The sequence below is a fragment of the Diutina rugosa genome (genome assembly GCF_008704595.1).
Source record: "Diutina rugosa strain CBS 613 chromosome Unknown scaffold16_size293850, whole genome shotgun sequence".
Lineage (NCBI taxonomy): Eukaryota > Fungi > Ascomycota > Pichiomycetes > Serinales > Debaryomycetaceae > Diutina > Diutina rugosa.
This window is the reverse complement of record NW_022995069.1, coordinates 115,446-128,843: the sequence shown is the minus strand read 5'-3', so window position 1 is coordinate 128,843 and position 13,398 is coordinate 115,446. Positions and strand designations below refer to the sequence as shown.

Below are 13,398 nucleotides of genomic sequence, written 5' to 3'. Positions count from 1 at the left end.
AGGGCAAGCGTCAGTGTTGCCGCGAACCAAGGTGCAAGCAAGTTTAGCAGGTGCTGTAGACGAACAGCTGGGCGGGAACGTGAAGGAGATTTTGCAACAATGGTCGCCCCGTGCGACCATTGGCTCCGCCTCTCCGCGAGTTGACGAGCAAGAGGAGGCGTGTGACGGCGTCTACTCGTCGTATTAGCCCCCCACCACTGGCGGAAACAATGGCGTGGGCCAACCAGACCCACCTCCCAGAATACGTTGTAAAGTCACCCCTATGTGAGGTGGCTACACGACCCACTATAAAGCCCGAATAGCTTCCACTATTAGCCTTTCTCATAACACTACTCATGACCAACCCTACCAATTCAATCATTGCGACTGGAGTCGACCTCGGGTCCTCAGAATTCCGGATGACATACTCGGACGACGGCCAAGCCAAGGAAATCTCCATGCCTGCTGTCGCTGGTTCTGACGGGAAGAATCTCATTGTTGGCAAGGAAGCTTTACAGCAAGCCGCAATCATCCCCGACCACTTTGTTGTCAATCCCAAGCAATTGGAATTCACCGCGTCGGAAAATGAATTGATGAACAACAAGCACAAGCTTCCGTATAAGCTTGTGGTTGGCAAAGATGAACGCTTGAGAGTTGATTTACCTTGTAACGGGAAAGTGATCTCCTATTACCCTGGCGGATTTATTGGCCTGATCTTGCGTGAGATGAAGAAAGAGTCGCAGGGTCCCCTGGGCAAGAAAACGCCTATCACTGATGCTGTGATTTCTGTACCTGACTATGCGACGGAATTACAGAAGAACCATGTACACTGCAGTGGTATGCTGGCTGGCTTTAACACGAAGGTGATGGAAGAACTGGTGCTTGCCGTCACCTACCACGGGTTGGATGAGGACGACGCTGTGAAGAACACAGCTGTGGTCCACCTCGGTCAAACGTTGACTGCGTCCATTGTGCTGAAGAACGAAGGCGAGCTCATCATTGCGGACTGCTTCCACGAAGATAACGCCTGTGCCAATTTGATCCACAAGGATTTTGTGAAGCGCCACGCCCCCGAATTGAACGAGTTGTACGGGGTCAACATCCTTGAGTACGACAAGCCGAATTACATCGCTCCTGATGCGAAATCTGTGATGGATGACAAGAAACGCAAGGAGTATTTGGTGGACAAGTCTTTCCCGGATTCCAACATGGTCCGCCGGAAGCACCAGCTTCGCCGGTTGATTTTTAATGGCGTCAACGGGGCGCTTCCATTGTTGGTGGAAGGCAAGACCGCCACGATCGAGGTGAATTTTGAGGACAAAGTCTTTTCCCAAACTATTCTGAGAGAATACTACAAAAAGTTCCGCAAAGTGATCGTCAATCAAGTGAACAAGTTGTTCAAAGACACGGTTCCGGCCCGTAAGTTCTTGAAGCTGGACACTGACGCCCTCGTGCTCTTGGGGGGTTTGGCTCACGACCGCAAGTTAGTGGATATGGTTGGGGATTCCCTCAATGCTATCCGCAAAAAGATGCCGCCGACGGATTTCCCGGAGAAGGTTGTGATGAAGGGCGCTTATGCGCTTGCTGACGCCATCACAGAGGGGGGCAGAATCAGCATCCCCAGACCGACTACTGCGCGTAGACGTAAACCTGACTCTTCCTCCCCTGTTGTGAGAGTTAAGAGAGAACTTCCCACTAATGAGGAATTGTGCTTTATTAAACGGAAGCGGTTTGTCCGTACTGCACTTGTAGTCAAAAAAAGAAGTGGTTATTAGCACTATCGTTTTTTTTAATTTTTAGTAATGTGTGAAAATAATTGTGAATTTTAAAGTAACCCGTAGACAATCTTAAGGTGGTAGCTTCAGACCATTCGGTGCAATGCCATCACCACGACTATCAAGTTAAGCATAAATTCACCAGACAGCCGACTGCGGCTCCGACTGCGGCTGTTCCAACTGTAGTTGCCATACCAACGGCAAAGTCAGGGGTTGGGTTCCTGGTGGTTGGGAACCCCGTTTGGGAGGTTTGCTCACGGTAACTGCAAACCTCACACGCCTTCATGGCTTCGTGGCGCAACCCCCCTGCCCCGAAAACGCCCTTTTAGCCACCGTACCAATGCTGAAATCAGGCTCAAGAGTCTGTTGAATACCTGGGGTGATCCAGGCGAGTCGCTTGTGCCTCTCAAGTTTCAGAACGTGATGGATGGGATCCAGAACAACTGCATTACCCGAGGCAATGTTCCCAGGGTTCTGCCCCATGACGGTTTCTGAAACAGAAAGTCGAGCTAAATGATACTTCCAGGTCTCCACCGATGAAGCCGGGCACCCCAAATTTCCGGCAAGTGTTGGTGCCACTGAAACGAAAGCCAACACTAGGACATTCTATGCACACGAGTGGCTCATACCAGTTTTATACACCACTACGATGATTGAAGGCATTATCCAAGTGCTTTTGCGTTGAAACAGAGGCGACGTCTTTTCCTAAGTGTCACAAAAGCGAGATCGTCGTCCAAAGTGTCACAGACGCTAATCGGAACCCAACAGCAGGCGTCAGCATGCCACAAAAAGATTAATCGCCACCACAAGGAACTGAATACGTAACAACCTTGACGATACGACAACGGTGTCAGTTGCAGTGCTGCATGCTCTACTAGCGAAAAGAATTAGGCACTGCGTATTATTTCGACCCCTGTCTAGAGCAGTGCTTTGGCTTGCAGGTAAAGCTTACTTACGCTGGTAACGGCCAGCTCATTTACTCACCATTGCCCTCAAACTCAAATGCCTCGAGTCCCTTAACAAAGGACGGAACATTTACAATTCCGTGTTTTGGTTAAGCGCCTGGGGCGCGTTTACAGAGTATTACTGGAGCTTCTAACAGTACTGGAGAGTCGTCTGGAGTTGCTATTCAATGCAGATGCTTCAACTGGAGTCCACATCGAAACCGGCAGTTCCAGCAAACATCTGCGCATAAATTTTATCACTAAGTTACCTATCTTCAAGTCGGTCTACTGGCGGTTTAGGTAGTGGAAGCATCCTTAATAGCTTTTCAAGGAGGAATGGTAACACAGAAGTATGATTACGCCATACGCTAGCATGGCAATTGTGTACCACCATATGATCTATGACCATTTTGATACGCCGCTGATATCCGATAGACAAGTCTACGGGAATCAAGTGATGCTCAATTCTACGAAGAGAGATGCTATATGTTGTACCATCGACGCAGATTTCGCCCATTGTGTTGCGGATTCTCGACCCCATATCCAAAGTATCCCAATTATGTGCTGTGTTGAATTCTTACCCTTTCAGCAGCAAAGGTAACTCGACTTGTATTAGTGGTTTCATTCTAGCTTGAAGCCATTGCCAAGAGCACTAATTAGCAAGGACAATCCTATAACGTTAGTCAACTGGATATATTCGATTTGGATTCCTATTAGCTTCCTTAAGGCATGTGAGAAATATCTTATATAGATCAATTTCCAGATAGCTACTAATATAGCAGTGGCATATGACGGAAGCTCCAGAGCCTATATGCCTATGCGCAAATGTGTACCCGAGTTAGTAGGTAGTATTTCATGAAGTATTAATAACTATAGATATTTCTTAATTTCCGTAAGTACAATTGTAAATGATGCCATGTGATGCTACATCTGTTCCGGGATATTCTTTTACAAGCCTATGTGCACTAGGTAGGCCGTCTCTGTCGTTGACAGCTGGAAAGGTCTGCCTGGTGTGACAAGTGGTTGAAAATATAAATCTTTATCAATCGAAACTTTTCGAGGCTTCCAGTCTCTTTTGAAGTTCACAAGGGGTATAAGCTTCATATATTAGATCATCAAATGCTGGCGCTTTTGATGGACATCAACTTATCGCAGTAGAAGTCCAAGCATTGCCATCTTGAAGTCCCCAATACTTGCTCGTGGTGACTGGGTCATAAGTAAAGACTTTTGATCAAGCTGGCATTGGTAATTGCAACGATGGAGTTTGTAGTGCTGAGGGGAGGCAGTGGTCAGCATTCTTGTCATGGTCACAATGCTGTGATACTATCTCAACAAAGAAATCCACTCGGACAATGAAGCCACCATAGTGTATACTTGTTTGCCTTCACTGACGCTCATTTCCTCTCGCCCTTAATGATGAAGACTCTTAGTGTTACCCTGACTTTGTTGAGTATTATCAAGAATTCAATAGGAAGACTCTTAACAGATACGAGAAAATAGATGATATGAGCTATCTCTTTGTATTGATTTCACCGCCAGAGAAATGCATCGTTAATTGTAGTCAGCTCAGTCTAACCTCATCGCGGCCACTGGAGCTATAATCCATTTGGTGGATTCGGGTGGGGTAAGTCAGCAACGAAAGGCGTTGTACGGAACTGGCGGTGGTGTAATTTGTAACCTCAAATCTAGACCGATTTGGCGTGCTACCGTAGGCTGTACTCCAGATTATATGTCGGCCTTGCGAACCCAAAATTACCACTGAGGTCTTCGTATTTAGATCTGGGTGATGTTATCCAACAGAAATCAATAAAATTGAACAAGTAGGAGTCTAGTGAAGCATATTTATTCATGATTATTCTCGCATTTGCATCCTCCTTTTCCTGGCATCCTCACGTCTGGTGTCGCGCGGGCGTTCGAACCCCTTCAGCCCCATACAATCGCATTTCGCGCGCGTTGCCACTGAACGCCACCATGGACACCGACAGCGACATCTCGACGGTTCTTGCGAGCTTGCGGCTGGAGAACGAGACGAATGGCGACATCGTCAACATCTTGTACCAGTTCGAAGACTACTACGAGCGCAAGCTCTGGCACCAGTTGACGCTCGCGCTCGAGGAGTTCTTCTTCCTCACCCCGGAGGCGACCCCCCAGCTCAAGTGCAAGGTCTACGACTTGTTTGTGCTGCAGTTTGCCAACAAGCTCAACCCGATCAAGGTGGTCGAGTTTGCCCTCTGTGCCTACGGCGACCACCCGAAGCAGATGCTCGAGAAGTTGCTGGAGCTCAGGCAGCTGGTGGAGAAGGAGATCAGAGTCGCCCACTACAAGCCCCAGGGCAGCGACGAGGAAAACGAACGCAACGAGCGGGAGATGGTGGCGACAATTGAGGCCACCGACGCCATCAACTACATCGATTTGAACCGGGCGCGCTACCAGCTTAAATTGGGCGACATCGACGACGCCGAGGCGGTGTTGGACAAGTTGGCGGGCCGCTACGACATTGGCAACGGCGCTGTCGCTGTGGTCGACACCGCCACCCGTGGGGGCAAGACGGCGGTGCTGGACCCCAACCAGCGGGTCGCGGCGGCCTACTATTACACCAAGTACGAGCTCCACAAGCTCAAGAAGAACTACAACGAGACCTACCGCGCCGGTTTATTGTACTTGCTGTCGGTTGACGGCACCACTTTGACCCCGGACCAGAAGGTGGCCATCTGCTACGACTTGGGGGTGGCGGCGTTGTTGGGGGACAAAATCTACAACTTTGGCGAGTTGATCTTGCACGAGATCTTGTCGCTGATCAAGGACAACCAGTACGCGTGGCTCTATGACTTGATCGTCACCCTTAACCAGGGTAACAAGCCCCAATTCTTGCACCAGCTCCAGGCCAGTTTCCCCCAGCTGCCGCTCCTCAAATCTCACGAAGAGTTCTTGGTGCGGAAAATCACCATCATGTCGTTGATGGAGCTCATCTCGCAGCAGGCGGCCACCTCCAACAAGTCGTTGCTGTTTGACGCCATCGCCCGCTTCACCGACATCAAGCCCGACCAGGTCGAGTTGTTGATCATCAAGTGCTTTGCCCTCGACTTGATCCGGGGCCAGATCGACCAGGTGAACCGCATGTTGCACGTCACCTGGTTGCAGCCACGGGTGCTTGACTTGAACCAGGTGAAGGTGTTGTACAACCACCTTCTCAACTGGGACAGCCACGTCGAGCTGTTGGCCCGCGACGTATATGCCAACGGCGGCGCCATCTGGGCGGAAAACTGAATCCATCAGTAACTATAGTAATGACACATCTCCCTACGCTAGCATACTTAGTAGAAGTTCACGCGGCTCGGATCAAGCCGCACTATCATCAACAAGAAGTATATGTCTTCGAAATATCATTCAAACGAAAATTGAAATGAATGCTACAAATTCTTTAGTCATCAAACATTATTGTAATCAAACAGTCGTCGATATTTGCACTATATCGATGTTGTTAACGAATAAGTATAGGACTAATGTCTCCTGCACATTACTCTAAACTGGGGAAGCCACGCACGGAGATTTCCGAGCCCCCGATATATAAGACCCTGATACCATGCCGCCCTAAATTTCACCCCAATTGAAGCGTATGTCCGTCGACCCCATCACCTGCCACATCCTCGACACCACCAAGGGCAAGCCCGCCGCCAACGTGTTGTGCCAGCTCTACTTACTCGGTGACGTCAACGACGACGTCGCCGAGGTGAGCACCGTCCCCGAGCCCGTGGCCATGGCCCACACCGACAACGACGGGCGGGTGAAGCAGTGGACGTTAAACCCGAAAATGGACGCGTCAACCAAGCTGAAGTTGGGCGTGTCGGGCGACAAGTGGACGACGTTGAAGCCGGGCATCTACAAGGTGAAGTTCTTGACGGGGAAGTACTTTGTCCAGCAGCAGCTGGCGACGTTCTTCCCGTTTGTCGACGTCCACTTTGTCGTTGCTAACCCTCCCGACAACCATTACCACATCCCCTTGCTTCTTTCTAACCACTCGTACTCGACCTACCGCGGGTCGTAGACTCTAGAGAACCTTCAATATATACATACAATGACGACAAATCCGATAAAATACGTGTATTAGAGAGTAGCGTGCGCTCACCGCTTCTTCTTCTTCTTGTTCTTCTTCTTTTTCAGCTCGACGACAGGGGTGTCGGCGGCGGCGGGTTTCGCCAGCGGTTCCACCACGGCGGGCTCCGGTTCGGGCGTCGCCTCCACCATGGCGACGTTGGCCATGATCCCGGCAAGCCCGATCTGGGGGTTGGTCAGCGCCATGGCGACGCCAAACGGTCCCAACAACGCCAAGATCTTCGAAAGCTCCTTCAGCTTGAACGTCAGGTACTTGACGATTTTGCCCGCCTCGGGGACGTAGAGCTTCACCGACACTTTGTTCAGCGCCGGCTTGGCCACCTTGTTGGGGTTCTTCTTATGCTGGTTGGAGTAGGTGATCGACACCGTCGTCAGCGGGTACGCCGCGAGGAGCTTTGTCAGCAGCTCGATGAAGGCGTCCATGGAGGGTGGTAAGGTGCGCGCGACTCAAATGGTGGTGTTGAGAGGGGGAAGACACGTACGTAAACTATGGTGTGGTAGATATGGTGGCGATCGATGAAACATGGCATGCTTGGTTGAATTTGGTCATTATTCGTCAGTGTTGGTCGTCTTCCATGTTAGGGCTCTTTCTTTATCGATGGTAGCCATAAAGGATCATCGGGCACTGTTGGATTTTGGTTCATGAACGAAGTAAGACAAAGACTCACCAAGAACTTTTCTAGTTGGATTGATTAGTTCAAGAGAGTACTTGAAGTCTTGAATGACTAAGATTTCATGGAAGCTGGATGCTTGAAATGCATACTCAACTAAACTCTGGGTAACACTGATGTTAAATTCAACACCCCCCTTCATTGATGGAATATATCAATGGAATACATCAATGGAATGAATCAATGGAATGACTTTTGGAAATACTTTGACAGACAATACTCAATTTGTCGTAGATCTAATTGTGTAATAACCATACTGTCCAAAACCACCTCACTTGCAAGCTACTCAGGTCAACCGTGATGAAGAGCTTCATCTTAGCTCGATTTCTGGGGTTTACACGGTGATTTGAATAACAATAGAGACTACGAAATGTATCCCTTACTTCATCATCGTGGGTATCGGGAGTTCAAATCCCACCATTTTCGACAATTTGACAAAATTTTGGTACAACCGATTAGATAAAAACAATTACAGAACTTTAGTTTCTGAAAAGCAAATCTTATACAAGGGCAGATTTTATCATCATGTTTAAATTCAAACTACCTTATTTTGTCTTCGGTAGGGCTGGGTGATCACTACATTGGTCGTCGCACATGCTGTTTAATCACCGAGCACTGAGACAATAAACAATGTTTCAGAAGCTCCGATGAGTAAACAAACACCACCAAATTATGATTTCAAACTACCGGTGTTCGTCTAGAAGTTCATTATATTACATACGTCATGAAAACGCCATACGGCAATGCAAACCTTAAAGAATGATCCCACACGTCAAGAGGGCACAGCAGGCGGCGAGACACCCACAGCAGCAGGCGGCGCAGCAGCCGCTGTCGTCGGCGGGCGCCGGCTGTTGGATATAGATTGGCTGCGGCTGTTGCACGTACACCCGCTGGGGCTGCTGTTGCTGGCGGTACTGGGGCTGCTGCTGGTGGTGGTGTTGCTGTTGTCGCTTGGCGGTGTTGGCGTGGTGGGCCGGCGCCGGGCGGGTCTGAGTCTGGGTCTGGGTCTGGGGCCGCTGCTGCTTGCGCTGCTGGGTCGCCGGGCGCTGTTGCTGTGGTGGAGGGCGGGTTTGGGATGTCTGAGGCCGGCTCTGGGTCTGGGGCCGCGCCTGGGACGGACGCAGGTGGGGCGCTGCCAGCGGCGTACCCACGACCTCGGAGTAGGCTGGGGGGGCGTCGTTTTTGTCAGGGGCCATCTGGCTGGGTTGAGTGGCAAAAACGGGAAAGGGGAGATTCGCTGTTGCTCTTATGTGCGCTGTTTTGCGCCCGTGCGCCGCCTAGGCGGTGATTCGGCTGTAGTATGACCTAGGCGCAGGGCCGGGCGTCCCCAAATTTTTGTCGCACCCCCGCGGCACCGGTCAGTTGCTCGCCGAGCAAACGATGAGGGCCGCTAAGGGCGCTTGGCAGCCGCTCGCGAGCGGTAGTGGTGACGTGGTCTAGCCTACCGCCGCCAGCGCTACGACCGCTGTCTACGTCATGGGGCGGCGCCGGTGCTCCCACTAAGCGTCGACAAAACCTTTTACTCCGTGCGGGCGCCACATGGGCATGACCCCGTAAAATGCCCTCACCGTGCGCCCCCTCACTGCCCCTCCAGGCCACCCAAAAATGGGTAAACACAAACTCTGAGCCATCCGGGGTTATGCACCGCCGTTGATTAATCCCGAACATACGCTGCCGCAACCGAAGGAGACGGTGATACCCCGGAATCCTATCGTGGCCAATACGAACGAGTAGCACTTAAGGTATAGGGGGGACGCTGGCGGTACTTAAGATCAAAAACACCTCGTCCCCGCTCCACGACGCCATCGCCGCCATCAACAGGAACGGCGCCTTTGTGCCCCTATTCCTTGAGGCTTAGCAGGCTTTTTGGCGCCGGGTATTGTGGTTTGCACCTATCTCGGCAACTGTCGGGGGCTTTGACCGTTTGCAGTTGTCAAGGTGCGTGCAGATCGTGTTTACGCAGGGTGTCTGATATATTTATAATGGCGCGTGGAAGACAGACCGCGCCGCCAAGACTATATAAGCTGCTATACGACTCAGCCGTTTCAGGAGGAGCTCATTCGTGCGGTTACCTGAACGGGGGTAAGAATGCTGGGGGCGGTGGTCAGGTCGACCACCGTGAACGTCAGCGACCGCTTCAGCTTAGTCAGCGCTGGCAGTCGATCGCCGCGATTATTAAGCGCCAGCGGCGCCAACGGCGGCGGCCCGCGCGTAATCGCCGCCAACTCATACATGCTGGTGCTCTCTTGGAGCACCGTCGGCAGCGTGCTCACCACCGTGTGTCCTAGATCGTAGCGCCGGGGCACTGCCAGGGCGGGAGTGGTTGTTGGCAGCGACGACAACAGCAGTAGCAGCAGCGTCGCGGCGACGCCCGCGGCCGGCGGCACCTTCATGCGCGGACTGCCGGCGATGGGCGCCAAGGGCGTCGAAGTCGTCTCCAATAACGAGTCAAGCGCCAGGTCCAACGTCCGCGACCGTTGATGTCCTTTCCACCGCGGCTTCGATTTCGGCTTCGGCGGCGGCGTCAGCGACGGCAGCGGGTCGGCTTGCATTTGTTCAAATAGATGGTTGTCCACTCGCGGCAGCACCGTAAGCACCAGAAGGCGGCGCCCTCCAACGGCGACGTGGGCTTGACTGTTCTCGGAACTGGGACCGGGCTTCTGCTGTAAGAAAAACAATTCTAAATGCTTAAACGCCAGTTGCGCGTCCATGAGCACCACCAGCTCAAAGTACCCTGGGCGCAGATCATCGATCTTGATCATGTTTTTATACTTGACCCCGTTAAATAAATTGAATAACTCAACGCGGTAGCCTTTAGGAAGCTGGTTTCCGGCAAGATAAACGTGACTGAGACTGGGGCACTTGATGTACAAAAGCACAAGCGAGCGGAACTCGGTGGTGGTGGCGATAAAATTGCGGCGGACGTCGATGCGCTCGCAGCGGGCGAGGCGCTCGAGGCCCAGAAGACTGGTGAGCTTGTTGTTGTTGAGGTTAAGCAGCACCAAATGCGTGAGGGTGCGGGGTAAGTTGGCTAACGTCTTGATGTAGTTGCCGCTTAAGTTGAGATACTTCAAGTTGGGGAGATGATGGAGCCCTGGGGGAATCTCCTCAAGTAGATTTGACGATAAGTTGAGTTTGACGAGTCCCAGTAATGGTTTAAATGCGTAGGCAGGGACGGAGAGGATCGCCAGGTCGGTCACCGAAAGCTGTTTAAGCTGCGGCCATTTTGACGCTGGCAACAGGGTATAGTCACGCAGACAGCTGGTGTCGCCGGTGGCAGCGGCGCCGGGGCGCAGCGGCAGCACCAGCGGCTTGGTGGAGTATGAGGCGTCCAACGTGCTGGCCCGCAGCCGGGGACGCCTGAATGCTGAGTTGTTGGCAGCGGCATGATTAGTCGGATGAGCCGGGGGCGGGGCTCCTACCTGGGAGAGGCCGAGTCCCGAAGTGGGAGGACCGCTGTAGGAGCCTAGTAAGTTACCCAGCGACGATCGTTTGTGGTAGGGCAGCTGGTGGGCCACGGCAAACAGGGCGCGGCCGTAGTCGTCGTCGACGACCAACTGGAACAACAAATGGGTGAGGTCGTTGAGCTTTGTGGCTTTTTTTACCACCAATATGCGGAGCTGCTCGCTAAGCAAGTGCCACCCGTAAATCTCGTTGGGATCGTACTCGCAAATCTCCAAAACCTGTAAGTTGGTAAAGAGCTTTAGCGGCACCGCCGTGTCGCAGGGATACTCTTCGAAGCCGGCGACGGGGGCCAACTTGGTGCGGGGGCTGAGGACAAGGCACGGGAGCTTGGTGAACACCAGATACAAGTACTTCAAGTCCTTGGACACCACCTTGGGGTCCTTGGAAAAATTCATCAGCCGGAAGTAGGTCAGCGCCAGCAGCACCATCAGCTTGACGGAGCCGATCAGCAGCACCAGCTTGGTGTCGCTGTCGACGGGGGCGGTGTGGCTCAGCGTCAAAAACAGGATGAACGTCGGCTCGGTGGCGCCCCAGTCGTCGGCATCCAACTTGACGTTGAGCGGGCCCACGTCGTCGGGGGCGTTGATCCGGTCGAGCAAGTAGTAGAGGTGGTGGAGCGAGAACTGGATGCGGACGGGCTTGTCTGCCGTGGTCGGGTGGGCCTGGAGGCGGGCGAGCCCGTGGGCAAGCACGTCCTCGTGGCGGCGCACGTACGTCGCCACCTGCTGGATGAACACGTCGCCTTCAAGGGACATGGGTGTGGTGGCGGCCCGTGGCAAGACACTGGGTAGAGAGGGCGAAGGGGGGACGGTGGTGGCGGGAGACAAGTGGCAACGAGGCGCCGAAGGAGTGTTGTTATGAAAGTGCGCCCCGGCTGCGGCGCGCACGCTTACGCCTGTGTGGGGAATGTTTGCCGCGTGCTGCCGGCACGCTGTCGACAGTGCGGCAGCAGCACTCGGGCACCGCATAGTAGGGGCGACAGCGACAGGTGCCGGCACTCCTCCCGGCGCCGGCAAGCCACACTCAAAACCATTACAGAGAATGACCTCATTTAGATTTCAATACAATTGCTTTATTTCCTTTAGGTACTAAACCCCAGTGTTTTTGCCATTGCCTACTCCTACTATTTGTTGGTGGCATCGCGCGATGCCGATGTGTTTTGGTGTGTTTTGATGTTTTGGCTTTTTCGCTGGGCTAAAGATAGCGCTGTTTGAGAAAATGCAGGCACCTCATCCAAGGTAAACACACCATCCATTAGGGTTACCAACAAAGCTACAAAAACTAACCAAAAAAAGAATCTTGGGATTAACCTCTAAACTAAAACATCTCAGCCACACTCGGTAAATGACAACCCACAAAGTCTAGTGGGTCTCGATCTCGTCACGGCCGCTGCGGCCACTGCGCTCGCTCTTCTGGTCCTCGATCAGCCGGGCGTAGTTGCTGAGGGCGCCACCGCCAGGGTGCACCGTCAACCGCTCCATGATACTGGCTGGGGGGATGCCCGCTGTCAGGCAGTTGGTGTCGATAGAACGACGGCGACGGCGGCGGGTCAGCAGCGCCAACGTCACCACGCTCTCGGCATCGCGGTCCTCGCGCAAGTTGTGTCCCGCCACTCGCTCCGTCACCCCCGTGTGCACCGTCGTCTGGGGCAGGCTGATGCCGATCAGCAGCGCCGCTATCAGCGTTTCCGTCGTCAGCGGGTTGAACAGGCTCTGGTCGGTGGCGCCGTGCGGGTCCAGCAAGATCAGCGGCAGCTTCGTCAGCTGGACCGAGATCACCAGCTTCAACGGAATGGTCAGCACGTTGTCCAGCTGGATGGTGTGGATCTCCAGGTGCAGGCGCACCAGCCGCTCCAGCAGCGCTAGCAGGGTGGCGTCCTCGTCGCTCGTTTGCCCCGCCAGCGTCACCACGTAACTGTGCGAGAGCCCCAGGCCTGCCTGCGGCTTCGCCACCAGCGCCAGCGGGCCCTGGCGCCCTTGGCCCTGCACTAGTCGCTTCACCCAGCCAAAGCGCTGCTTGGTGGGCGGTCGGGGGATGTCGGTCATCGCGGGCTAGCTTAGGGAAGTGGTGGGTGGTTTTCAATTGTTTGTTCGCAGTGGTGGAGTGCGTGATTACCCCCGGGCTCGCTTCGCGGCTGACTCGAGTGGGGGACGAAGTTCTAAGTCGAGTAAAATTAAAGATGACGATGGAGTGGAGTTGTTTTAAGTGGAAATAGTCTATTGACTCGAGGAGATACTTTGGTTAGGCTTGTTTGTCGTTAAAAGCAATGGTACTTTAAATAAGGATGAGAGGGGTGATGCTCGCGTCCTGTATACAGTCACGGTGGTTTTACCCCCAGATTTTTCTCTATCTAGTAACCTCAGTCACCCCGTAAAGATAATGGGTAACGACAATCGAGGCCTTGTCGATGATAACTTAGTTTTGAAAGATAGCAACATTCAATAACGCAAT

General features: G+C 52.9%; 6 protein-coding genes across 6 annotated transcripts; 3 read left to right on the top strand and 3 right to left on the bottom strand. All coding sequences in view use genetic code 12, as the record gives it.

The window, feature by feature from the left end:
- Nucleotides 1-335: 335 nt before the first annotated feature.
- On the top strand, nucleotides 336-1,754 carry DIURU_000435 (uncharacterized protein; the record flags this gene model as incomplete). The annotated part of the gene is made up of 1 exon (XM_034157213.1): nucleotides 336-1,754. The coding sequence occupies one exon, from the start codon at nucleotides 336-338 to the stop codon at nucleotides 1,752-1,754; it is 1,419 nt and encodes a 472-aa protein (XP_034014754.1).
- Nucleotides 1,755-4,669: 2,915 nt separating this feature from the next.
- DIURU_000434 (proteasome regulatory particle lid subunit) lies at nucleotides 4,670-5,965 on the top strand (the record flags this gene model as incomplete). The annotated part of the gene is made up of 1 exon (XM_034157202.1): nucleotides 4,670-5,965. The coding sequence occupies one exon, from the start codon at nucleotides 4,670-4,672 to the stop codon at nucleotides 5,963-5,965; it is 1,296 nt and encodes a 431-aa protein (XP_034014753.1).
- Nucleotides 5,966-6,314: 349 nt separating this feature from the next.
- Nucleotides 6,315-6,743, top strand: DIURU_000433 (uncharacterized protein; the record flags this gene model as incomplete). Its single annotated transcript, XM_034157191.1, has 1 exon — nucleotides 6,315-6,743. One exon carries the CDS (start codon nucleotides 6,315-6,317, stop codon nucleotides 6,741-6,743), a length of 429 nt encoding a protein of 142 aa, XP_034014752.1.
- A 77-nt stretch (nucleotides 6,744-6,820) lies between these two features.
- DIURU_000432 (signal recognition particle subunit) lies at nucleotides 6,821-7,234 on the bottom strand (the record flags this gene model as incomplete). The annotated part of the gene is made up of 1 exon (XM_034157180.1): nucleotides 6,821-7,234. The coding sequence occupies one exon, from the start codon at nucleotides 7,232-7,234 to the stop codon at nucleotides 6,821-6,823; it is 414 nt and encodes a 137-aa protein (XP_034014751.1).
- A 2,293-nt stretch (nucleotides 7,235-9,527) lies between these two features.
- On the bottom strand, nucleotides 9,528-11,702 carry DIURU_000431 (uncharacterized protein; the record flags this gene model as incomplete). Its single annotated transcript, XM_034157169.1, has 1 exon — nucleotides 9,528-11,702. The coding sequence occupies one exon, from the start codon at nucleotides 11,700-11,702 to the stop codon at nucleotides 9,528-9,530; it is 2,175 nt and encodes a 724-aa protein (XP_034014750.1).
- A 606-nt stretch (nucleotides 11,703-12,308) lies between these two features.
- On the bottom strand, nucleotides 12,309-12,992 carry DIURU_000430 (uncharacterized protein; the record flags this gene model as incomplete). Its single annotated transcript, XM_034157158.1, has 1 exon — nucleotides 12,309-12,992. The coding sequence occupies one exon, from the start codon at nucleotides 12,990-12,992 to the stop codon at nucleotides 12,309-12,311; it is 684 nt and encodes a 227-aa protein (XP_034014749.1).
- Between the last annotated feature and the right edge of the window lie 406 nt (nucleotides 12,993-13,398).